Source organism: Cetorhinus maximus, chromosome 9 (assembly GCF_964194155.1).
Source record: "Cetorhinus maximus chromosome 9, sCetMax3.hap1.1, whole genome shotgun sequence".
NCBI lineage: Eukaryota > Metazoa > Chordata > Chondrichthyes > Lamniformes > Cetorhinidae > Cetorhinus > Cetorhinus maximus.
In genome coordinates, this window is record NC_135887.1 from 112,975,323 (window position 1) to 113,002,729 (window position 27,407).

The following is a 27,407-nucleotide window of genomic DNA, read 5'->3' on the forward strand; positions in this document are numbered from 1 at the left end:
CACTCTTGTTGGAATAGTGGAATGACATCTTTGATGTCCAGCTGAACTGGAGATAGACTGTTAATCTGTCAACTCTTAGGAAAAGCATCATCTTCAGCTGTATGAGATTTTCTCAGAACTGAACTGAGGGGTCACTGAGATGAGATGCTTCAGTTCCAGAGTAGAGCTTGAACCGGGGACATTGAGATGCAAGATTAAAAAACAGACTTGTATTTATATAGCACCTTTCACAACATGAGATGGCCTAAAGCACAGTGAAGTACTTTTGAAATGCAGTACTGTTGTAATGTCGGAAACATGGTAACCAATTTATGCACAGCAAGTTCCCTCAAACAGCAGTGTCCTAATGACCAGATAATCTATTTTAGTGATATTCAAAAAGGGAGGGAGACAAAAAACAGGTAACTATAGGCCAGTTAGCTTAACATCCGTCATTAGGGAAATGTTAGAGCCTATTATAAAGGATGTAATAGCAGAGCATTTGGAAATTAATAATATAATCAAGCAGAGTCAGCATGGCTTCATGGAGGGGAAATAATGCCTGATAAATTTATTAGAATTCCTTGAGGAGGTAACATGCAGGATAGATAAAGGGGATCCAGTAGATGTGACATATTTGAATTTCCAAAAGGCGTTCAATAAGGCACTGCAAATAAGGCTACTTAATAAGATGAGCTAAGGGTTTTGGGGGTAGTATATTAGCATGGATAGAGGATTGGCTAACTAATAGAAGACAGAGAGTTGGGATAAGGGGGGCATTTTCAGGATGGCAACCTGTAACTAGTGGAGTGCCATAGGGATCAGTGCTGGGGCCACAATTATTTACAATATATATTAATGACTTGGATGAGGGAAGTGAATGCACTATCACCAAGTTTGTGGGTGACACAAAAATAGGTGGGAAGGCAAGTGGTGAGGATGACACACAGTCTACAGAGGGATACAGACAGGTTAAGTGAGTGGGCAAGAATTTGGCAGATGGAATATAAGGTGGGAAAATGTAAGGTTATGCACTTTGGCAGGAAGAATAGAGGAGCTGAATATTACTTAAATAGAGAAAGACAGCAGAAAGCTGCAGCACAGAGGGATTTGGGGGTCCTTGTGCATGAATCATAAAAAGCTAGCATACAAGTTCAGGTAATGGGGAAGGCAAATGAAATGTTGACCTTTATTTCAAAGGGAATGGAGTATTAAAAATAGGGAAGTCTTGCTAAAACTATACAAGGCACTAGTTAGACCACACCTAGAATACTATGTTCATCCCCTTATCTAAGGAAAGATGTACTGGCATTGAAGGCAGCCCAGAGAAGGCTCATGAGGTTGATCCCGGGTATGGAGGGATTTTCTTATGAGGAGAGGTTGAGTAGGTTGGATCTGTACTCATTGGAGTTTAGAAGAATGAGAGGCGAGCTTGTTGAAACATATAAGATTCTTAGGGGGCTTGACATAGTAGATGCTGAGAGGTTGTTTCCCCTTGTGGGAGAGTCTGGGATCAGAGGCCATAATCTCAAAGTAAGGGGTCACCCATTTAAGACAGAGACGAGGAGGAATTTCTTCTCTCAAAGGGCAGTGAATCTGTGGAATTCTTTATCGCAGAGGACTCTAGATTGTTAAGTATATTCAAGGTTGAGATAGACAGATTTTTAATCAGGAAGGGAATCAAGGGTTATGGGCAAAAGGCAGGAAAGTGAATTTATGGATTAAGAAATCAGCCTTGACCTCATTGAATGGTGGAGCAGACTCAACGGGCCGAAAGGCCTACTTCTCCTAGGTCTTATGGTCTATGGTTGAAGGATAAATATTGATCATGACACTAGGGAGAACTTGCCTGCTTTTCTTCAAAATAGTGCTGTTATCTTTTATGTCCATCTGAGAGGAGAGATTAGTTTAATATCCCATCTGAAAGGTGGATAAAAGTGGAAGCAATCTAAGCTGATGTGTAAGCAATAAAAATTAGAATTTAGAGTTCTGAACAATTAATAAAATTGAAGTGGAATTGTAGGTGCCTTGTCCCAGATGTGAACTGTTTTGCAAAGGAACTTTGTTTAAAGATGTAGATGTATAAAATTCAAACTCAGTCAATTGTTATGGACCATAAGGGGAAGAGTGCGCAGTTAATTCTAGCCCCACTTCTTCACAGGTCGTAACAATAGTTTAAATGTTTAATTCAACCACAAAATTGGCCAATTGTTTACCCACACTCAGTCCCAGCATAAAAAGGCTAACTAGGCTTCTTTCAATAAACATAAAAAAAACTTAACTTTTTATAAAACAAACCGCTTTTTAAAAACAAGTTAATAAACTGGTTAACATACATGTTGCAGTTTAGAAGTGTAACCATTTTCTCCCTTATTGAAAAACAGATTTTCGAACCCCCGTACACACTCATACACAAACACTAAACAGGACAAAACAAACAGTCCCCTGTAGAGGCTGGAGGATGGGAACGTTTCTTTTAAAAGTATAAAATTCGAAGAGATCTCAAACGTTGTTGATCTAACAATTCTGGTCACAAAAGTCCTTTCAGACGGATTTGTTGGTGAAACTGTCCTTGATGACTCTTACTTATCACAACTTTGCAGACTTTCAAAAAAAAAAGATTTATTCTGATGAGATGTTTCTGAGGAAGGTGGGGTAGAGCGAAGGAAAGAGTCTTTTTCTTGCAGCCTGCTTCTAAGGCACCCATACATGCACTCTCTGGGAGTTTTTAAAGACTAAGATGTTCGAAGAATACTTCTGAGGCCAGGTGTTTTTAACCAGTCAGCAAGAACCTTTAGCCTGGCAACAGCAGTTCTTTGTTAACTTAGATATACAAAGTATCTCTTCCCTCACCAGGTGTTCCTTGCTGGACATCTACCTTGACCAGTGGTTTCTTGAAGAGTAGCATATACGCAGCCCCGAATTAATCTGGCAGACTTCTAAAAATAAGACAGGAGGGAGAATGTCCAAATTCAATGTCCTTCAATTTTTCCAAAAAACAGAACAAAAACAAAAATACCTGGAAAAACTCAGCAAGTCTGGCAGCATCTGCGGAGAGGAGCACAGTTAACGTTTCGAGTCCTAATGACCCTTCAACAGAACTAAGTAAAAATAGAAGAGAGGTGAAATATAAGCTGGTTTAAGGGGAGGGTGGGACAAGTAGAGCTGAATAGAGGGCAAGTGATAGGTGGAGATAACCAAAAGATGTCACAGACAAAAGGACAAAGTGGTGTTGAAGGTGGTGATATTATCTAAAGAATGTGCTAATTAAGGGTAGAAAGTAGGACAAGCAAGGTACAGATAGCCCTAGTGGGAGTGGTGTGGGGTGAAGGAATCAAAAAAGGCTAAAAGGTAGAGATAAAACAATGGATGGAAATACATTTAAAAATAATGGAAATAGGTGGGAAAAGAAAGATCTATATAAATTATTGGAAAAAATGTGGGGTGGGGGGGGTGGTCAGAAAGGGATTGGGGATAGAGGAGAGAGTTCATGATCTAAAATTGTTGAACTCAATATTCAGTCCGGAAGGCTGTAAAGTGCCCAGTCGGAAGATGAGGTGCTGTTCCTCCAGTTTGCATTGAGCTTCACTGGAATAATGCAGCAGGCCAAGGACGGACACATGGGCATGAGAGCAGGGTGGAGTGTTGAAATGGCCAGTGACATGGAGATCTGGGTAATGTTTGTGGACAGACCAAAGGTGTTCTGCAAAGCAGTCACCCAGTTGTGTTTGGTCTCTCCAATGTAGAAGAAACCGCATTGGGAGCAACGAATGCAGTAGACTAAATTGAGGGAAGTGCAAGTGAAATGCTACTTCACTTGAAAGGAGTGTTTGGGCTCTTGGACGGTGAGGAGAGGGGAAGTAAAGGGGCAGGTGTTGCACCTTCTGCGGTTGCATGGGAAGGTGCCGTGGGAGGGGGTTGAGGTGTAGGGGTTGATGGAGGAGTGAACCAGGGTGTCCCGGAGGGAACGATCCCTGCGGAATGCTGCCGGGGCGGTGAAGGGAAGATGTGTTTGGTGGTGGCATCATGCTGGAGTTGGCGGAGGATGATCCTTTGAATGCGGAGGCTGGTGGGGTGATAAGTGAGGACAAGGGGACCCTATTATGTTTCTGGGAGGGAGAGGAAGGTGTGAGGGCAGATGCGCGGGAGATGGGCCGGACATGGTTGAGGACCCTGTCAAACACCGTGGGTGGAAAACCTCGGTTAAGGAAGAAGAAGGACATGTCAGAGGAACTGTTTTTGAAAGTGGCATCATCAGAATAGATGCGACGGAGGCGAAGGAACTGAGAGAATGGGATGGAGTCCTTACAGGAAGCGGGGTGTGAGAAGCTGTAGTCGAGGTAGCTGTGGGAGTCGGTAGGCTTGCAATGGATATTGGTGGACAGTTTATCACCAGAAATTGAGACAGAGAGGTCAAGAAAGGGAAGTGTCAGAGATGGACCATGTGAAAATGATGGAGAGGTCCAAAAAACAGGTTCCTCACACAATATTGAAAATCTGAAGTAAAACAAATTGCTGGAATATACAGAAGGTGAGCCAGTATCCAGAAGTGAAAGATTTATTTGGGCGGAACCCCTTCATGGTTGACTCATAATGCACCTGGCAACTGAGGTTAGGTAACACATGGAACCTTGCCAACTTCTCCCAAATCCTGAGAACAAATATGTTTTGGTGGGGACAGGGACTTTGTATGTTGTTCAGAATGCTCTTTTCAGTCTAGTCCTTGCCACTTAAAACACTTACAGCTGACTGCCTTTTTTCAAATGCATTTGCCAGAAAGAAATAACCATTAGCCATTTGTATTAATGTTGATTTCAAAGTTGCAGTTGAAGAGTCTTAAACACTTTGATTATTTCAGGCAGAAACAGCTGTGCTCTGGGCTCCTCGTGATACTCCAGGTCACTGGGACTGATGGCACAGACGGACAGACAGCATTCCTCCTAAAATAACAAAGGATGAAATGTTTTGCATTTTGTGTAGGCTGCTTCAAACATTAATTCTGCTTGCTGCATTCACAGCCATGCTTTACTAGCTGAGACTTTAGAATTGGGCTGATTTGTTGAAAAAGTAGGTGTTGCGTATGATGAAAAAGTATTTGTTTTAGGGTGAGAGAATATGATGTTTCTACTGTGTTTTATTAAATTACTCTTCTCTTTTCATGGTAGGTAGATTTCTCTACTCAAGAACCAGTAGCCATCTTATTTTTCACATTGGTAGGGCAACATGGTGTCAATACCGGAGTTCTACCTGGGCAAGAATGTACTCATCACTGGAGCGACTGGCTTCATGGGGAAGGTGCTACTTGAGAAGCTGCTGCGTTCTTGTCCAGCAGTCAAGACTGCATATATCCTCGTGAGACCCAAAGCAGGCCAGAGTTCTCAAGCACGGGTTCAAGAGATGCTGAACTGCAAGGTAAAAAAAGGCTTTTCAGGGCAAGGTTGGTGCTTTCATGACTCTTGTCTTTGGGGCAGAGTGGGCAATGGTCAGGGAGGAGACAGGGCTATCCATATGCAAGAAGTCTATCACACTTCTCTATTTTCCATTCATTGTATTCATAAGGTAATCTTAACATTTTTGAAAAGGCCCAAATAAATGGCGAGAGTAGTAAAAATAATAAACTGATTTCTCCTGTGGGTTTCTCTTGGGCATCAAAAGTGCTAATTTATTCTGCTAGTGCGCAAATTACATTTTCTTGGCCAAATAACTGACCTCATCCCTCCCTATCTCTAACCTCCTTTGGCCCTGCAACCTTCCACAATCACTTTGCTCCTCCAATTCTGGCCCCTTATGCATCCTTGATTTTAATCGCTCTACCATTGGTAGCTGTGCCTTCAGCTGCCTGGGCCCTAAGCTCTGGAATTCCCTCCCTAAACTTCTCCACCTCTTTATGCCTTTTAAGACACTCCTTAAACTTCACCTCTTTGATCAAGCTTCTGGTCACCTGTCCTAGTATCTCCTTTTTTGACTGTGTCAAATTCTGTTTGGTAATGCTCCCATGAAGCACCTAGGGATGTTTTACTATGTTAAAGGTGCAGTATAAATCTGAATTGTTGATACAGGAATTTACTTTTTGGGAATACTAGTGTTGGTATATGGTATAAGGTTTTTTTTTGTTCCCTGTTCTGATTGATACATTTAACTGTTCTTGCATTTGCTTTTCGGTCACAACCTGGGTGTTGCACTATTGCAGATCCAGAATAGTCTTTGATGAGAAACATATCCCAACTATTTCAAACATAGTTCCTTATAACTTGGAGTCTAAAATTTTCACTAAATTTACTGACCTCTAATTTGCATCAGAAATGCACAATGCAGGCAACTACAATTACCTGGATTCTTACAGGATGTGCTCGAGCAAGGTCCTTACAGGGTCTGGCCAGGTTAATGGTTGAACTTCAGAACAATCAATACTTCAAACAACCTGTGAGCCACACCACAGGAGATCTGCCATTGACATTTGTGCTCAGTTACTCCCTACAAGTTGTGTGTCACCGTTTCGCATCTTTGTGTTTTTTCCTCTCTAAATCTTTTCCAATGCCTTTTCAATTTAAAAAGAAAAGCAGGAATACCTAGTCATGTGCTGATTTTTTCTCTTTCCTCCTGACGCACCTTCCTCCTTCCAACTGACAAACCATTTTTAATTATATAATTGCAGGTTTCCCAGTCGCAGTAATGTTTTGAAGGGCTTCCAACTCTGTTAGCTGAACATAATGAATTTTTATATGCTCGAGGATCCATAGTTTTTTTCAGTTTTCATTCATGTGCTCTACACCTCCTGTAGTCAGCAATTCACTTGTAGATTGCACCACAAATTGAATAATTAAATGCAATCATATTCAGGGCTATATTTAGCTAACATTGCTCTAATTTTACCCATAAATTTCCAAAATGCTTCAAACTTTAAAAAATGCTCTCAAACTTGTTCTACACTTTGAGAGTAGAAAACTTCCCAAGGTTTTTCGTAAGGGAAAGGGTTGTAGTAAATTTAAATGTAGGAAATTCGAAGCAGCAGTAGGCCATTCAGCAACACACCCCTGCTTTCACCGAGCTTGCTCCACTATTGAATTACATCATGGATTATCACATCTCTTCCATTTTCCAATTCTTGCTCAAGGGGAGGCGATGGCATAGTGGTATTGTCGCTTGACTGGTGATCCAAAGACCCAGGGTAATGCTCTGGGGACCCGGGTTTGAATCCTGCCACAGCAGATGGTGGAATTTGAATTCAATTAAAACCTGGAACTAATGATGAACAACATGTGATAAAACCATTGTTGGGGGTAGTTCAATGTCCACCACCTCCCTGCTGCAGATGCATCTGTCCATGGCAGTATCGGTAGGAGCGACCGCCGCACAGTTTTGTGGAGACGAAGTTTCGGCTGGTTTCACATTGAGGATACCCTCTGTTGTGTTGTGTGGCTAAATGGGATAGATTTCGAACAGATCTAGCAACTCAATAATGGGCATCCATGAGGTGCTGTGGGCCATCAGCGGCAGCAGAATTGTACTCGAACACAATCTGTAACCTCATGGCTTGGTATATCCCCATCTCTACCATTACTATCAAGTCAGGGGATCAACCCTGCAGGAGCAGCACCAAGGCATACTTAAAAATGAGGTGTCAACCTGATAAAACGTGTGTGCCAAACTGCATAAGCAGCAAGTGATAGACAGGGCTAAGCGATCCCACAACCAGATCAGATCTAAGCTCTGCAGTCCTGCTGTGAATGGTAGTGGACACTGGAGAAGGCTCTATCATCAATGATAGAGGAGCCCAGCACATTAGTGCAAAAGATGAGGCTGCAATTGCTACAATAATTGCTACAATCTTCAGCCAGAAGTGTCGAGTGGAGGTCCCCAGCATCACAGATGCCAGTCTTCAGCCAATTCGGTTCACTCCACAAGAAACGGCTGAAGGCATTGGATACTGCCATTATTCCTGCAATAGTACTGAAGACTTGTGCTCCAGAACTTGCCGTGCCCCTAGCCAAGCTTGACATCAAAGCAGCATTTGACAGAGTGAGGCATCAAGGAGCCGAGCAAAACTGGAATCAAGGGGAAAACTCTCTGCTGGTTGGAGTCATACCTAGCACAAAGGAAGATGGTTGTGGTTGTTGGAGGTCAGTCACCTCAGCTCCAGGACATCACAGGAGTTCCTCAGGGTAGTGCCCTTGGCTCAACCACCTTCAGCTGCTTCATCAATGACCATCCTTCCATCGTAAGGTCAGAAGTGGGGATGTTCACTGATGATTGCACAACGTTCAGCACCATTCGTGACTCCTCAGACACTGAAGCAGCCTGTGCCCAAATGCAGCAACATTTGGACAATATCCAGGCTTGGGCTGACAAGTGGCTAGTAACATTCGCACCACACAAGTGTCAGACAATGATCATCTCCAACAAGAGAGAATCTAACCATTACCCCATGACGTTCACTGTCGCTGGGTCAAAATCCTGGAACTTCCTTCCTAACAGCACTGTGGGTGTACCCACACCACATGGACTGCAGTGGTTCAAGGAGGCAGCTCACCACCACCTTCTCAAGAGCAACTAGAGATGGGCAATAAATGCTGGCCCAGCCAGCAAAGCCCACACCCCATGAATGAATAAAAAAAACATTTCTCGGTCACCTTGTCTAACAATCTGTCATTTCAATCTTGAAAATTCCAATTGTCCCCTAGAAACCATAGCCTTTTGAAGAGAGAATTACAATTTTTTTTTTTACCCTTTGTGTGAAAAAGTGCTTTGGTCCTGAATGGCTTGATTTTAATTTTAAGATTATGTCTCTAGTTCTTGATTCTTCCAGAGGAAATAGTTTCTGCATATTTGCACTATCAAGCACTTTAATGTTTTAAGCATCACCATCAGATCACATATACTCAAGGGATTGAGAGAAACTTAAGGGCTTAGAAAGAGGATTCTAGTGAGCAGAGTTATGATGACTAATAACTTTGCCATTTAAAATGGAGTTGGAAGGGAGCGATGCATAGTTGAAAGTCAAGAATGATTATAGGGCTGAAGGTTGCAGAAGTAGACCATAAGACATAGGAGCAGAAATTAGGCCATTCGGCCCATCGAGTCTGCTCCGCCATTCAACCATGGCTGATAAGTTTTTCAATCCCATTCTCCCACCTTCTCCCCTAGATGGATCAAGGCCATTGACAGACCTGTATAAGGATGAGGTTTTTGAAATCAATGTATTGGTTATGTGGCCTAAGGATAATGGAGTTATATGCGAATCTGCAAGAATGTTGAAGTAACTGTTGGTATAAATCCAGTTGGCACCAACCATAGGGGACGGCAAAGAGAAGCCCACGGCTTTGTGAGTTGAGCCTTTTTTGGACATGTTCCAAAAAGACTGCAATTATCAGATTACAAAGACATCTATTTGTCATAAAATGGAGCCTTGCGCATAAAATGACTTCCACAATAATATCTTCCTTACCAGCATCCCTAACAGAATTTAATAGCTGATAAATATTTCAGTAAGTTACAGTTATATCATGCCATAAACATAGTAAAAGTCCCAAGGCATGGTATAATGGTGTCATGCAAATAGTAGAATTAGGGAGGTGCCCAACAATTAGCTGCTAAGTTGGTATTTGGTCCTGCATGTGTTTGGTATTGGTTAATTTATCCTGGTTTCCTGTATGCTTTGTCTGCTTAAAAATTGTTCATAAATTTACAAACTTCTAAACAGCTCTTGGATTTCTCTGTAGTGGATCCCATTCCAGTATATGAAGTCACTCCTCCTAATATGTTCTCAACCTAAAGATCATTTTGGCTGACGTCTGCTGTCAATGGCTTTAATTCCTACATCCGGTCACTCAACTGCTCATTACTACTTAGCCCTGTGAGGCTAATTTATAAAACCTAAAATGCTAGTGGCCTTTTTATCTACCTGCACTCAACTTTTAATGGAATTACTCTGTGTTTGAACTTTGTCCATCTACATCACTCAGCATCTTTCCGTTGAGTGCATATTCTCTCTTTGTCTACTTCTTCCCAAATGTATAAACCTCAAACTATACAGCAGTGTTCCCATTCTGCTGCCATGACTTTGCTCTCCTAAAAGCTTTTCATGGCTTCAGGATGTCCAAAAATTTATTCTGAGTCAATTTTACAGCCTGAGTTTTAATGTAACTTGCTGAAGAAATAACTTGCTTTGATGTTGCACCTTTCATGAATGTCCTAAATCTCTTCACAGCTAATAAAACACTTTTTAAGGTGTAGTCACTGTTGTAATGAGCCCTATGAACTTGAGTTGAACCAAAACTCTGCAACCTTTTTCTAATTCAGACAAAATCCCATCACCCCTGTTCTTGCTGACCTACATTGGCTTCTGCTCTGACAATTCCTTGGTTTTAAAATTCTCACTCTATTTTGCAAGTTCCTCCTTTGCCTCTCCCCCTTCCTATCTCTGTAATCTCCACCAACCCTACAAAGTTCCAGGTCAGTGCTCCTCCAATTCTGACCTCTTGTGTACCCCCACTTTTAATTGCTCTGCCATTGACAGTTATGCCTTCAGCTGTATAGACCTTCAGCTCTGGAATTCCCTCCCTAAACCTTTCTGTCTCTCTGGCTCTCTTTCCTCCTTTAGATGTTCCTTAAAGCCTATATCTTTGACCACTAGCCTGAATATCTCATTATCTGGCTTGGTGTCAAATATTGTTCCTGTGAAGTGTCTTGGGATGCTTTACTGTGCTAAAGGCACTATATAAACACAAATTTTTGTCATGTAGGAAATGCGGAAACCAGTTTGCGCACAGCATGACCCCACGAACAGCAAACACGAAAAGGACCAGATAATCTGGCTTAGTGATGTTGGTTAATGAATAAGTGTTGGCCTGGACACTGGGAGAATGCACCAGCTCCTCTGCAAATTGTATCTTTGGTTCTTTTAGATCCGCTTGAGAAGACAGGCAAGGTCTCAGTTTTGCATTCCATTAAACAGACATAACCTCCGACAGAGCAGCACTTCCTCAGTATTGGACTGAAATACTGCACTTGCATGCGCAACTCTCTTATGGGATTTGAACCCATAAGCTCCTGGTTCAGGCAAGAGTGCTCTCCCTGAGCCACTCTCTATTTTTGCATAGTTGAATATTAATTTTAATTACATTTTTCCGCAGCTGAAGTTAAGCATTTAGTGTTTTTTTTAAATTATGATGTCCTTCTCAAGTAGTGTTTGCCTTGATTCTAAATAGTATATTCCCAAATTGCACCATTTGAATTGAGAATGAATGCTATGTAGTTTCCTCATATGCTCATTATCCACTGAATACGTTAGCTACTATATGGGTGAATTTGCAGTACTTATTCTGTTAGTTATCTAATGTAGTTTTATCATTTTTTTTATCCCCTGTGTAGCTTTTTGACAGACTGAGAGATGAACAGCCAGATTTCAAAGAGAAGATTGTAGCAGTGAGCAGTGAATTGACCCAGCCAGAGCTTGGGCTTAATCAGGCTGACAAGGAACTCCTGACATCCTGCATTAATATAGTCTTTCACTGTGCAGCCACCGTACGCTTCAATGAAACCTTGAAGTAGGTGTTTGCATTTTTAAAAAATGTTCCTTTTACTTGATAATTCAGTGGATGTGGATATTGCTGGCATGGTCAATGTTTACTTATTACCTATCCTTAATTATCCCTGGAGAATGTGGTGATGAACCACTGCAGTCTGTAGGTGATCCTGCAGCACTATATAGGGAAGGACTTCCAGGATTTTGATCCAATGATGGATTGACTGATGTGTATCCAAGCCAATATGGTGTGTGGCTTGGATGAGAACTTAAGAGGTAGTGGTGTTCCAATGTGCCTGCTGCTCTTGCATTTCACAGTGCTAGAGGCTGTGGGTTTGGGAGGGCACTGTACTTTTGAGACTTGGTACCCGCTGGCTATGTTATGCAGTGGTGTGGGCAATCTGAAATTGCTGGGCCTACATTCCTGCATATTTCATGGATGATTTTCTTTTACCCAAAGTAAAATGGGGAATTTATTTTAATGAGCAATAAATTTTTTAGACTAATGAAAATGAAGTGGCTCAATTCTCTTCAAGCCACTTGTATTACGGGAGTGTCTCCAATGCCTGATGCCTGAGTCTCATGCAGCATAAGGCAGCACAAAATTTCAAATGCTGCCAACCTTGGTGAATCTGGTGAATGCCGTTGACATTAACACTACCTGTGCAAGGTAGCCCCCACCTCATCAATCGGAAGCTGGTAAATTACTTATTATTTTTCTCTATTGTGTAATTTCCTCTTCCCTCCCCATCCCTCTTTATTGGACTAAATGAATTCTTAAAAGTCAGCAAGACTATATTTGATTTGATGTGACAGGCATTCTCAAATTGATTCTTTGTATAGTTTTAATCTGCTTATTTGTGCATTTACTGTTATACAGTGAATGCAGTTTGTTTTTTTTTAAAAAAAGAAAGTTGATTGTTGTGAGTCTAGCACAACAGTGCCTTTATGAAAGCTAAGTACATTGAAGAAGATTTGGAAATGTTCTGCTATCTCACCTTTCAGAATATCATCAGACTGGGAAACCAGCCGTCGATGCGTCATCTTCTAACTGCCGAGCAGTTATTGTCATTTGTTTATATTTTCTCAAAAACTATACCCCTGTAAGGGAGTTACCATGCATCTGGCTGAGGAGAGTGTGAGCAGCTTCACAGCTCTGACTTTAAATCAACTTTTGCACCCATCTGAGAGTGGAAATTTTTATGTACACATGAACCAGTAATTAACATTGTTGCCCAACTTGGCAATTTATAATGTTTTATCTATAATATTGACATAACATCACTTCAAAAGTTTGGATTGGAGTGCGCAGATCTAATATAGTCAAGTTTTATAGATTTACAAGAAAGTGACTTGTTTGTTATATGTTTATAATATTTTTAGATATTTGTTCCAAAAAGTGGTGACTTTAAACATGTCTCATGATGTAAAATATATTCAACAAAATATATTCAGGTTATAGATAAACGTTAACCAAATTTGGGTGGCTTGTAAACTGTTTGTTGTTTACATTAAACAAGTTTATTATCCTGGTGACCTAACCAAGGTCATTGTGGTTCAAGATAAATGGCTGATTAGTTATTGTACCTTCTGTGCAGTAAAATTCTACATCCAAAAGCTTTGGTGCTTCAATCTTTTGCTTGTTATGCACAATTATTTTGAGATTTAAATGTACTTCTATTTTTTTCATTGTTGTAACTTAAAATAAACTGATGGGAGATTAAATGTGAGACAAGGCCCTTTTCTCTAATGAGCCTATTTTGTAAAGAATTGGCCAGTGCATTTCAGCACTGGTATTTTGGCGTGTTGAATGTCAGACATCTGATGACGATCTTTGTTCTTCCCTTACAGAGATGCAATGCAACTGAATGTGGTCGCTACCCGCCAACTCCTTGCTTTTGCACAGCTGATGAAGAAGCTTGAGGTCTTCATTCACGTTTCTACCGCATATGCACACTGCAATCGCAAACATATTGAGGAGGTCATTTATCCACCTCCAGTTGATCCTAAAAAATTGATTGAAGCTTTGGAGTACGTTTGCTGTCTTATTTCTTTCTTTTACTATGTTTATAAAACATAAACAATTCTCATTGGTTAGATTATTTTTCTGCAATGTAGATCATTCCATTCAGTCTTTACAATTTCCTTCCCTCCCATGTTGTGCAAAAAGGTTTCAACAGTTATTTTAAAATAGCATTCCTGTAGATGCTGTTATGACCAATGCAGTAGGTGAAGCTGAGCTATTTAAAAATCCCAGAGGGAAACTTTAACCAACTGTCATAACCTATAATTTTAAGTGTTATGTTTGAGATGCGACTCTAAATTCAGGAATCAGACCACCAGTTCTCGAGGTTTTACATTAAACTAAATAAAACATTTTATCAATTTACACAGGTTAAAATATATATCCACATGGCTTTAAATTACTACTATCATAACTTTTAACAAATTCCCAAACAAATCTCCATTAAGGCAACAGCAACCCATAGACTTAACCAAACACCAGACAAAGCATTTTCACCTTACAAATTCAAAATGAGATAAAAACAAAAAGCCAAAATGAGGTTCTTTTCACTTTGGTTCCTGTGGCTACAGTTGGAGGCTTGCAGCTGCCTTTTGATCTCTCATTGCCTCTGCTCTGCACACGCAAAACTGCTGAAGTTATACCTACCACCGCCCATTGAATGTAAATTCTCATTGCGTCACCAGCCTCTTCTAACAATAAAACCCCTTTCATAGCACCAATTTTATTAGTAATATAAACATATTGCTTGGTATCTGCTAGATAGGTGTCAGTTTTCACCCCACTTATTGAATGCTCTATTCAAAAAATGCAAATGAATACTATCTCTCTTACATATCAAAACTAGTACACAAAGCACAGACTAGCTGGCTTTAACCCAATTAGGACCCATAGACTAAACCCCTATTTTAAAAGAAAAATATTTTCCAATAATATTATATACATTAATAGCTTCATGACAATGCAGAGAATATTGGATTATAAATTACTTTTAGCTGATGGCTTTTTAAAAAAAGACTTCTGTTACGTGCAGCTAAGTGCCAGATTTCAAAGCAGACTCGTTCTGACCCCCTTTAGGTTTTTAGTCTGTGCGCTTTTGTATTCAGCTAAATGGAGTACTTGTATGTTCTCTCATTTATCTTGATCTTCATTTGTTGTAGTAGTGTTCTTGCTTGTAACTATTTTGATACCTGTTTGAACTTGTAAGGGTTATTTCAGTGGGTTTAGTGACTCTTGTAAAGCAGCCTCTTGATCCATAACTGAGTGCTTCTCTCTGTTTAGTTTTGAACATAATTCAGATGTAGGTCATATTAGCTTATTTTTTTAAGGCTTTGCATTTTTCACTGTTATAAATTTTTCATAGGTGGATGGATGATGGTCTCATTCAGGACATTACAAGAAAACTAATTGGCGAGAGACCAAACACATACACCTACACTAAAGCCATGGCCGAATATGTTGTACAGCAAGAATGTGGAAACTTAAATGTTGCGATTGTCAGACCTTCTATTGTGGGAGCCAGCTGGAAGGAACCATTTCCTGTAAGTTTTGGGGTAATTTCTTAAAAGTTAAGACAACAACAGTTTGAATACATATAGCACCTTTAAACGTTGTAAAATGTCCCATGTGCTATATTGAAGAGATTCAGATAAAATTTTGATACTGAACCAAAGGAGGAGACGCTAGGACAGCTTGGTCAAAGAAGTAGTTTTAAAGTAGTGTCTTAAAGGAGGAGAGTGCCGTAGAATGGTGGAGAAGTTTAAGGAAGGAACTTCAGTGTTCAGGGACCAGGCAGCTAAAGGCATGGTCGCCAATGGAGCGAAGGAAATGTGAAGTGATAGGCATGCTGCCAAAGAGGGATGTCTAAGCTTTTTATTTTGTACAGCTTAGATACAAACTGTAGAACATTGCAAGGCTCATTAAAAGCTTTAATTGATGTTGCTGTTAATGTACATGTATCTTAAGTTACAGATTTACACAGGTCTTCGTGTTGGGATTCAGGATTTGACAACCAATCAGGCAACAGTGCTTTGAACAGCCATTTCTAAACTTCCAGGCTTGAAAGGGCAAAGCAGCAAGTGAGAAAGAAAAGTCAGTTCAGTTGCATGGGCTTTATGGGCCAGATTGCCAAAGCATGATGCCTGCATACAGCCCAGTGGCTACAGTATATTTCTGCAGTCACATTTTCAGGATTTGATGGAAGTTGACCCCAGGTGACACTCTAGGTTAATCTTGCTGTACCAGAGTGGTACAACTTGTTTGTCCAAGGCTACTTGTCGCTCAGTTTCCAATATTTAATGATTTATCATTTTAGGAAAACTAATATGGTTCATCTGCCTCTTCCTGATATTGAAGGGTTTTTCAATAAACATTGTGCTGTAGTTCAAGAGAGGATATTTAATCAGATGCACACTATGTTAAATGTGATTATGTTCTCAACAACTTAAAATCTTTTCATCTCCTTTCTTGTGTCTTCGGCAAATAGGGTTGGATTGATAATTTCAATGGACCTAGTGGGCTTTTCATTGCTGTAAGTAGCATTAAGTTATGTCATTTCCTTGGTGCTCAAATCTTTTACATAAAACAGGCTATCCATTGTGTACTGTGTTCAGTTACAAAATAAAGTGCTTGTATCTTAACTCAATACCCTATTTGCTAATGCTGCCATGTGATATCCATTTCAGTACATCAGCTGCTGTGCTAGTGTTACTACACATTGCTTATCCTGGTGATCAGAGTTGTAATCCAGAGGCCCAGGCTAATGCTCGGGGGACATGGGGTCAAAACTAACCACGCCTGCTGGTGGAATTTAAATTCAATTTTCAATAAAATAAAATCTGGAATTAAAAGCTAGTCTCAGTAATAGTGACCATGAAACCATTGTTGGTTACTATGAAAACCCATCTAGTTCACTAATGCCCTTTAGGGAAGGAAATCTACCATTCTTACCTGGTCTGGCCTACATGTGACTCCATAGCAGTGTGGTTGACTCTTAACTGTCCTCTGAAGTGGCCTAGCAAGCCACTCAGTTCAAGGGCAACTAGGGATGGGCAACAAAGGCTGGCCTTGCCTACGACGCCCACATCCCATGAAAGAATAAATTTAAAAAATTGTATCCTACAAGACTGTATTTGATACCTTTGAGATTGTTTCATTCTAAAACCTGCCAGTATCTCTCTAAAAGCTACTAAATGTCTTAGAAACCTTTTGACGTGAGAAAACACTGGAGTTTTGATGATTGCATTGCCTTAATGAATTATCTGTAATGAATAGAAACAAAATCTATAATGCCATATCAATTAGACTTGGACCATGGTCAATTTAATTATGAAGTTCTTTCTGTCACCTTTATTTTTAGACATGTACTTAGAAAAGTTGCCCTCTTTTTATTTTCCTAATGCTCATTTCTTTCCCTGGTCTGATGGGTGCAATAGAGGAGGAAGGAGTCTGCTTTCAGGGTGCTGCCAGTGACTACACAGACATGATTCTCTGCCCCAATGTTATTCCTCCTATGATGTGAGCTACTGGAGGCCAAGCTTGCAATTTTTCATTCAGTGTATCTAGCATTATGGATTGAGCTTGGCCCTGCCCTAGCGCACCACGCGCTAGCTGATTTGTTTGCTTAACTTGCTCCAGTTTGGTTATATGTCTTTCCACTGCTGAACGCAAAACCCGGGTTAGACCACCTGGAGTACTGAGGTGTTCAGGGCACCACACCTTGCGTAGGGCATATTGATCTTGGAGGGGTGCAGCATAGATTTACCAGAATGATACCTGGACGTAGGGGAAGTTATTACACAAACTACAGTTGTATTCTCTGCAATTTAGGAGGTTAAGGATGATTTGACTGAAGTTTTCAAGATATTGAGGGGAACAGAACAAGAGAAAAACTATTTCTACTGTTTGGGAGTGTCCAGGAGTAGTGAGAATCATCTACAAACCAGTCAGTGCTTTCAAGTGTGAAATTAACAAAGGCTTCTACACACAAGACTGGTAGAAATTTGGAACTTCTCCCTGCAAACACTAATTGATGCTAGATCAATTGTTGATTTTAAAACTCATTGATAGATTTTTGTTAACCAAAGGTCTTAAGGGATATGGGTAGAGGTGAGTGTATGGAGTTAGGTATTAGATCAAATATGATCTCGGTGAATGGTGGAACAGGCTTGAGGGACAAATGGCCTACTTCTGTTCCAATGGTGCCGAATTTTCTTAGGTTTTACGTTTTGTCTATTTAAAGATGTGCAATAAAAACATTCAAACCCCATCAACGATGAGTGCACTTCCAGGGGTGCTGCTAAAATTCATCTGATGCTAAATACATATTAATAACACAAAAGAACCAACTTTTTGCCTGGAATATAAGGGTAAATATCTTACTAGCATGCTCCCATCACAGAGCCTCACTAGCTATGGACACATAGTGGATAATTGTGTATAGCTCATTATTTCAAAGCCTGCACTTGTGCAGTGCTATTGACTTGTAACAATATTGTAAATTGAGTATAAGAGCTTCAGAATTGTGCTTTATTTCCCCTCCCCTGTATCTAATTGGTTGATCTTTCAGGCTGGAAAAGGAATCCTTCGCACAATGAGAGCGTCAAACAGTGCAGTGGCAGACCTGATTCCAGTGGATGTGGTTATAAACATGACTCTGGCAGCTGCATGGTATTCGGGTGTTCATAGGTACAGCAGGTGACTCCTCTTAAATTTGATGTGGCTACTGCAGTTTTAATGGGGAAAAGATTTCCTTGGAATGTACTCCCTGTTTGAAGCACTTGCCCCATCTGTGTCTAGAAAAGAAATGGTTATCATGCATATTGAATACTTAGCCTTGGGAGATCTGCCACTTTGTGTCTCCATAACATAGGTGCAGGGCAAGATCATTTAGCCCTGTGAGCTTGTTCTGGCAATCAGTTACATCATGGCTGATCTGTATCTTATCTCCATCAATCCATCTTGGTTCTGTAACCCTTATAGAACTTTGAGTCTCAAATTTTAAATTTTTTATTGACCTCCAGCCTCTACAGCTTTTGGAGAAAAAGTTCTATTATGCTTTCTGTGAAGAAATGCATCATGACTTCAACATCAAATGGTCTAGCTTTAATTTTAGGGTCATGCTCCCTTGTTTCGGCTCCCCAGCAGAGTAAAATAGTTTCTCTGCCTCTACCAATTCCTCCAATCATCCTAAACCTCAACTAGATCTTCTATACTCAAGGGAATATAGACCCAGTCTGGGCAACTTGCCCTCATTTAGCATTTTTAGTCCCATAACAACATAAGAAATAGGAACAGGAGCAGACCATACAGCCTGTTGAGCCTGCTCCACTATTTAATATGATCATGGCTGACCTTTGGCTTTAACTTTGCTTGACTGCTCACTTGCCATATCCCTTAATTCCCTGAGAGACCAAAAATCTGCCTGTCTCAACCTTAAATATATTCACCAATGGAGCATCCACAACCCTATGGAATAGAGAATTCCAAGGATTCACAGCCCTTTGATTGAAGAAATTTTCTTTTCAACTCGGTCTGAAATGATTGTCCCCTTATCCTGAAACTGTGCTACCGTGTTGTATAATCTCTGTGTCTAACCTATCAAGCCTCTTCAGAATCTTGCATGTTTCAATGAGATCACCTTTCATTTTTCTAAACTCCAAAGAAGATATGCCCAATTTACTTAGCCTATCATCGTAGGATAACCCTCTCCTCCCAGGGACCGATTTAGTGAGCTTTTGCTTTATTGCCTCCATTGCAAGTATGTTCTCCTTTACGTATGAATACTAAAACTGCTCATAATACTCCACTGTGGTCTCACCAAAGTCCTGTACAATTGTAACAAGGATTCCTTATTCTTGTACTCAACCCCCTTGCAACAATGGGCCAATATACCGTTTGCTTTATTAATTGCTTGCTGCACCAGCATGCTAACTTTGTGCTCTTTGTGCAAGTACACTCAAATCCCTCTGAACATCAACAATTGCAAGTTCCATCCCTTTTGAAAAAATATTCGGCTTTTCTGTTCTTACGACCAAAGTGAATAACCTCACACTTCCTGATATTATACTCCATCTGCCATCTTGTTGCCCACTCACTTAACCTGTCTATACCTCTTTGCAATAAAAACAAAGTACTGGAAAAACTCAGCAGGTCTGCCAGCATCTGTGGAGAGAGAAACAGAGTTAACGTTTCTACTCCAATATGACATCTTTGGAATTTGTGGAGCACTTTTTGTTTTTATTTCAGATTTCCAACATCCCTGCTGTATTTCGCTTTCATATTTCTTTGCAGCCTTCCTGTGTCCTCCCCACAGCTTACCTTTACACTTAGTTTTGTACCATCAGCAAACATAGGTGCGTTACTCTCTGGCACTCCCTTGCAAAAGCTGAGGCCCCAGCACTGATCCTTACGGCACTTCTCTAATCACAGCCTGCAAACTTGAAAATGTCCCATTTGTCCCTACTTGTTGTTTGCTGTCTGTTAACCAATCCTCTTATCCATGCTAATATATTACCCCCAACTCCATGTGCCCTTATCTTGCGTTAACCTTTTGTGTGGCACCTTATCAAATGGCTTTTGGAAATCCAAGTATACCACATCTACTGGATCCCCTTTAGCCTCATAGTTACTTACTTTAAAAAAAATTCTAATAAATTTGTCAAGCACAATTTCCCTTTTCTAAATCCATGTTGACTTTGTCTGATTTTCCTAAGCGCATTGTTAAGACTTCCTTAATAATAGATTTTTCCCAGTATCATTCTGCTGAATTTGCACAGTAACCCCTCCAAGACCTATACAACTTTCCTGAGGTGCAGTGCTCAGAACTAATCAGGGCTTTATAAAACTGAATCATAGCTTTAATCTCTTTGTGTTATCTTGAGGTAAAGGTTAACAGTCCATGAGATTTTTAATTAGCTTTTGCACCTGCCCACACAGGTCATTTTTACAAATTCTCAGTAGCTCCAAGATGTTAAAGGTAGAATTCTTCATGCATTTCATAGTGGCTGAATCTTTTCTTTCCCCTTTCATGGGAAAATTTGCTTTTTGTTTGAAAAGGAAATTCCTAATGCATAGTTCACTGTCCTACCTTTTATATTGGTTGTAGGGTCAAACTATCGTGAGGTTTAAGGTGAATGCTGTTAAGATTCTTAATGAAATTACATTTACTTGTGTTTTAATTTTACCTTTCAGGCCAAGAAACATATTAATCTACAACTGTACTACAGGTGGCACCAATCCTTTCCACTGGGGTGAAGTTGGTATGAAACATGGCTTATTGTTTTACAATACTTGTTCCATTGCATCAAACTTAAATGCTTGCAGTTAACTTAATTACAGTGTAACTTTAGTTCAGTGGTATTATTGCTTAGTGTAACATGGTGAAGTGTAGTACTGGACTAATCAACTATGCATACAGCAGCTCTGAAATGTTCTAACCGAAATGAAGCAAGAGGAGAATTGAGATTACCAAAAGTTTACGTACCACATGTCAAGTGTACATGACCTGATGCATGGCTAGTTTTTCTGCATGATTTTGGAAGCCTGTTTTGGTCTCATGACCCATGGAATTTAATAATCTGAACCATTAATGTCCAGTTATTTTCTGACTAATTGCCTGTATGGCACTGCTTGTACAGAAAAGAAAGTCACCACTACAAATTAAACAGTACAATGAGGTTGAAAAGTACAGTTCCATGTTTTGGGTTTGCCTTAATGTCATGAGCAGAATATTGAAAAATGCAAAGATTCAGATTTATTTTCCTCCACTTAACCAAATGCAATTTTGATCTAGAAAATCTTTTTACTTTCATTCTCTTTTCTTGGGTTAAAATCATATCACAAGATTTCAAAATAGGCTTGTGTCAACCATGATGCCAACCTGATTGCTTTTGGTTAAAGCTCTTCTGTGTACAATAGGTCTAAAGGTGGTGGTTACTGTTGCATGGTTTTCCCATGCTGCTCTTTAAAATTGATGGGATTCAAATCCAAACAAAAAGTTTGGGTTATTAAGTGGTACCAGTTGGCTTAGGAGTAAAATGGTCATTGATTGACCTGCTACTACAGATGTAATCTTAACTTAGTTTACATCAAACCTTTTCAGTGGGTGGCAATAATTTCAATTTTTGAATAACATCCCTCCATCCCCCACCCCCTGATTCAGCCTGCCTCTTTTTTGATAAATTGCATAGTTTAAGATGCAAAATTAATTATTCCACAACAGAGAGTGTAATTGAAATTGAGGCATGTGATATAGGACCCAGAACAAGTTGTACTTAGGGGAACGTAGTCAGCTTTTCCATTTTCCTTCTGTCACTGGGGGAAAAAAATATCCCCTCTTGTCATTGATTTGCTTGTGTCTCATGGTATCTGCAGACTATGGGGATAATATTATTCCATGAGGGTACTGCAAAACTTGGAGAAAGAAATTGGGCAAGAAGTGAAAATGACTGCCAGTTCGTCATGTGCTTGTTTTGTGTAACTGACGAAGGTCATTTTCACCCTCTATTTCAACTAACCAAGGGAGAGTGTTTTTGTAGATTTGCTAAAGATGAGACTTGAAGAGTTTGCAACCATCTTAGTTGTAAGTGCCAAGTGCATGATCCATCTTGACCTACTCCAGAGGTCCCCACCATCACAGAAGCCCGCCTTTGATAATTTATATCACAGTCTTTGATAATTTGATTCACTACACATAATTTCAAGCTGGATATAGTAGCACTGGATAAAGTAGCAAAGGCAATGGGCTTTGAACCATCTCGGCTTCAGTGCTGAAGACTTGTGCAGCAAAGCTAACCATATTTCTAGCTTTTCTAGTAGAGCTACAACACTGGCATCTGCCCAGCAATGTGGAAAATTGTTCACAACAAGCAGGACAGATCTAATCCAGCCAATTACTGCCCCATCAGTGTACTCTCAATCATCAGCAAAGTGATGAAATGTGTCACTGAAGATGCTATTAAGCCACACTCACTCACCAATAACTTACTCATTGGCACTCAGGTTGTTTTTTGCCAGGACCATGCAATGCCAAACCTCATTACAGCTTTGGTCCAAACATGGACAGATAGCTGAATTCCAGAAGTGAGGTAAGAGTGACTGCCCTTGACATCAAGGAATCATTTGACCAAGTATATTATCAAGGAGCCCTAGCAAAATTGAAATCAATGGTACTTGGGGAAAACTTTCCACTGGGTGGAGTCATATCCAGCATAAAGGAAAATGATTTGTTGCTGGAGGCCAGTCATTTCAGCACCTGAACCAGGTCCTCAGGGTAGTTCTGTCAAAAATAAGGTCAGAATTGAGGATATTTGCTGATTGCACAGTGTTCAATACAATTCACAACTCTTTGGATAATGTAGCAGTCCTAGGCAACATTCAGGCTTGGACTGATAAATGGCAAGTAACACTCACGCCACTCAAATGTTAGGCAGTGACCATCTCCAAAAAAAGGTGTGTAGCCACTTTCCCTTAACATTCTTTGGCATTACCATTGTCAAATCCCCCTCACCATCAGCGTCTTGGTTTCACCATTAACCAGAAACTGGACCAGCCACACACATTTTGTGACTACAAGAGCAAGTCAGAAGCTGGGAATTCTGCAGTGAATGATTCACCTCCTGACTCCCAAAGCCTGTTCACCATCTACAAAGCACAAGTCAGTAGTGTGATGGAATATTCTCCATCACTTGGATGAGTGCAGCTCCAACATCATAAAAGAAATCTTAGAACCATCCATGACAAAGCAACCCGCTTTATTGGCACCGTATGCATTCACTCCACTACCGATGCAATGTGTGCCAGCTACAAAATGTACTGGAGCAAGTTGCTAAGGCTTTTTTGACAATGCCTCCCAAGCCTGCAATCTCTACACTTATAAAGGTAAGGGCATTAGGTACATGGGAACATCTCCACCTCCAACTTTTCATCTTGACTTGGAAATATAAATTCCTTCATCATCACTAGATCAAAATTCTGGAACTTCCTCCCTAACAGCCCTGTGGAAGTACACAAACTCCAGTGGTTCAAGAGGGTGATTCACCGCCACCTGTTTGAACAATTAGGGATGGACAATGAATGCTGGCCTTGTCATCAATACCTACATCCCATGAAGCGTTTTTTTTCATTCATTGGATATGCGCGTTCCTGGCAAGACAAGCATTTATTGCCTATTACTATACAAGCGAACGGCTTGCTAGGCTGTTTCAGGGGGCAGTTAGAAGTCAACCACATTGATGTAGGTCTGGAGTCACACATAGGCCAGACCTGGTAAGGATGGCAGATTTTCATAAAGGGCATTAGTGAACTAGATGGGTTTTTAGAACAACCTGACAGTTTCACGGTCGCCATCACTTCCCATCATGGAGAAGCAATGGCGTAATGGTCTTGTCGCTGGACTCGTAATTCAGAGACCCAGGGGTAACACTCTGGGGACCTGGGTTCGAATCCTGCCATGGCAGATGGTGGAATTTGAATTAAATAAAAATCTGGAATTAAAAGTCTAACGATGACCATGAAACCATTGTTGATTGTTGTAAAAACCCATCTGGTTCACTAATGTCGCTAGGGGAAGGAAATCTGTTGTCATCCTTACCTGGTCTGGCCTACATGTGACTCCAGACCCACAGTAATGTGGTTGACTCTTAAATGAAAGCTATTCAGTTGTAACAAACTGCAGGCTACAAAGTCACAAAAAAAGGAATGAAACCAGACGGACCATCCGGCATTGACCTAGGCATCGGAAACGACAACGGCAATCTCAGCCCTGTTGACCCTGCAAAGTCCTCCTTACTAACATCCGGGGGCTAGTGCCTAGCCTTACAGGCCTGGCAGGACAGGCCCAGCAGAAGTGGCAGCACAGTTGTATACAGTCAGGAGTGAGTTGCCCTGGGAGTCCTCAACATCGACTCCAGACCCCATGAAGTCTCATAGCATCAGGTCAAACATGGCCTGCTGATTACCATGTACAGCCCTCCCTCAGCTGATGAATTAGCACTCCTCCATGTTGAACACCACTTGGAGGAAGCACTGAGGGTGGCAAGGGCGCAGAATGAACTCTCAGTGGAGGACTTCAATGTCCATCACCAAGAGTGGCTCGGTAGCATCACTACTGACTGAGCTGGCCGAGTCCTAAATGACATAGCTGCTAAACTGGGTCTGTGGCAGGTGGTGGAGGAACCAACAAGAGGGAAAAACATACTTGACCTCATCCTCACCTACCTGCCTTCTTCCACAGATGCATCAGTCCATGACAGTATTGGTAGGAGTGACCACATTGAGTCGTGTTGTGTGGCATTACCACCATGCTAAATGGGATAGATTTCGAACAGATCTAGCAACTCGAAGCATCCATGATGCACTGTGGGTCATCAGCAGCAGCATGATTGTACTTGAACACAACCTGTAACCTCATGGCCCGGCTCTACTATTACCATCAAGCAAGGGGATGAATCCTGGTTCAATGAAGAATGCAGGAGGGCATGACAGGAGCAACACCAGGCATACCTAAAAATGAGGTGTCAACCTGGCGAAGCTATGATACAGGACTAGCGTGCCAAACAGCATTAGCAGCAAGTGATAACCAGGACTAAATGATCCCACAACCAACGGATCAGATCTAAGTGGTCCTGCCACATCCAGTTGTGAATGGTGGTGGACAATTAAACAACTCACTGGAGGAGGAGGCTGCACAAGTATCCCCATCCTCAATGATGGAGGAGCCCAGCACATCAGTGCAAAAGATAAAGCTGAAGCATTTGCTACCATCTTCAGCCAGAAGTGCGATCTCCAAGTGCGGTCTCCTCCGGAGGTTCCCAGCATCACAGATGCCAGTCTTCAGCCAATTCGATTTACTGCACGTGATATCAAGAAACGGTTGAAGGCACTGGATACTGCAAAGGCTATGGGCCCTGACAGTGTTCTGGCAATAGTTCTGAAGACTTGTGCTCCAGAACTCGCCACTCCCCAGGCAATGGCCATCTCCAACAAGAGAGAACCCAACCATCGCCTGTTGATTTTCAATGGCATTACCATCACTGAATTCCCCACTATCAACATCCTGGGGGATACCATTGACCAGAAACTGAACTGGACCATCCATATAAACACTGTGGCTATGAGAGCAGGTCAGAGGCTAGGAACTGTATGATGAGTAACTCAACTCCTGACTCCCCAAAGCCTGTCCACCATTTACAAGGCACAAGTCAGGAGTGTGATGGAACACTCCTCACTTGCCTGGATGAGTGCAGCTCCCACAACACTCTAGAAGCTTGACACCATCCAGTACAAAGCAGCCTGCTTGATTAGCATCACAACCACAAACATTCACTCCCTCCACCACTGACGCACAGCAGCAACAGTGTGTACCATCTACAAGATGCATTGCAGGAACCCACCAAGACACCTTCGACAGCATCTTTCAAACCCCTGACCTCTACCATCTGGAAGGGCAAGGGCAACAGATAGATGGGAACACCACCACCTGGAAGTTCCCCTTCAAGTCACTCACCATTCTGACTTGGAAACATATCACCGTTCCTTCACTGTCACTGGGTCAAAATCCTGGAACGCCCTTCCTAACAGCACTGTGGGTGTACCTACACCACATGGACTACAGCGGTTCAAGAATGCAGCTCATCACCACCTTCTCAAGAGCAACTAGAGATGGTCAATAAATGCTGGCCCAGTCAGCGAAGCCCACATCCCGTGGATGAATTAAAAAAAAAAATACTGATACTAGTTTTTTATTCCAGATTTATTTAATTAACTGAATTTAAATCACACAGCTGCTGTGACGGGATTTAAATAAATTTACCTGGGACATTAGCGTAGGTTTCCGGGTGACGAGTTCAGTAACAGAAGCACTAGCTACCACACTACCATGTAAATAATGAATGAATAAATAAAAGAACATCATATCAGGGCTTATACAATATGTGTAAAACCAACTTGGAAAGCCACTGCATTCATTTATATGGTTTGCATTTGCTACTGCTATAGTTTGATATACTTTATTTCATCTTTCTGCAGCTGGTAGGATTACATGTTCAGTTTTATTTGGGTGTGTGGTTGGTAAACAAACTTCTTGCTTCATTTCCTGTGGCACTGGGCCTGCTGAAGCTCTGAAATACCCTGTTGTCTCCATATTGGATGGTCATTTGGCATTGCACTCTTTCAGAAAAACACTTAAAATTAAATTTCAGCCCAGGTATACCTTTCCAAGACTTATCCAAGACTAGATCTGCTTTGGTTTGTCTGGTCCAATTTTTATTTTTCCATCTGAATTTAAATCAAGTGGTAGTACAGCCAGAACTTAATAAAATTGCACTGGTTAATTTATCTATTTAGACACTTTTTATAAACTCATCGTTTTATGCAACCGTGGGACAAATAACAACAGTCAGGATTGGATTAGAACATCAAACTAACTGGTTGCTGAATGGCTGCAGTCAAGTTATCTGTTTGCCCAGTAATATAATGTTGCTAATTGGCAACAAATGCTGGCCTTTCCATGAAAGAACAATATTTAAAAATGTAAATAGTTTCTGGCAGTAGTGCCACTTTGTGGTGACCAAAGAAAACTTGTGCACTGGGTCTCATGTTTCCTTCACAGCCCTAAACCTTTGTTGGCATCACTAGAGGTTTTGAGCAGATTTTAAAAAATATACTGTCATGCAACTTTTCTTCCTCAGAATACCATGTAATATCCACTTTCAAGAGGAATCCTCTCGAGCAGGCCTTCAGACGGCCCAATGTAAATCTAACCTCCAATCACTTGATCTATCACTACTGGATTGCTGTAAGCCATAAGGCCCCAGCATTCCTGTATGATGTCTACCTCAGGCTTACTGGAAGAAAACCAAGGTAATGGTGGCTAGCTTTGCC

General features: G+C 41.0%; 1 protein-coding gene across 2 annotated transcripts in view; it reads left to right on the forward strand.

Moving 5' to 3' along the window:
* The window catches only part of far1 (fatty acyl CoA reductase 1), a 123,735-nt gene that overhangs the window by 63,057 nt on the left and 33,271 nt on the right, over positions 1-27,407 (forward strand). The window contains exons 2-9 of one of the 2 annotated variants that reach the window (XM_078549384.1): positions 5,145-5,391; positions 11,350-11,525; positions 13,355-13,534; positions 14,890-15,067; positions 16,012-16,056; positions 18,094-18,221; positions 20,718-20,785; positions 27,215-27,386. In XM_078549384.1, the coding sequence (XP_078405510.1) occupies positions 5,203-5,391; positions 11,350-11,525; positions 13,355-13,534; positions 14,890-15,067; positions 16,012-16,056; positions 18,094-18,221; positions 20,718-20,785; positions 27,215-27,386 (1,136 nt within the window). In that variant the 5' untranslated portion in view covers positions 5,145-5,202. The remainder of the gene's footprint in view (positions 1-5,144; positions 5,392-11,349; positions 11,526-13,354; positions 13,535-14,889; positions 15,068-16,011; positions 16,057-18,093; positions 18,222-20,717; positions 20,786-27,214; positions 27,387-27,407) is intronic. The other variant, XM_078549385.1, reaches the window with a different exon arrangement.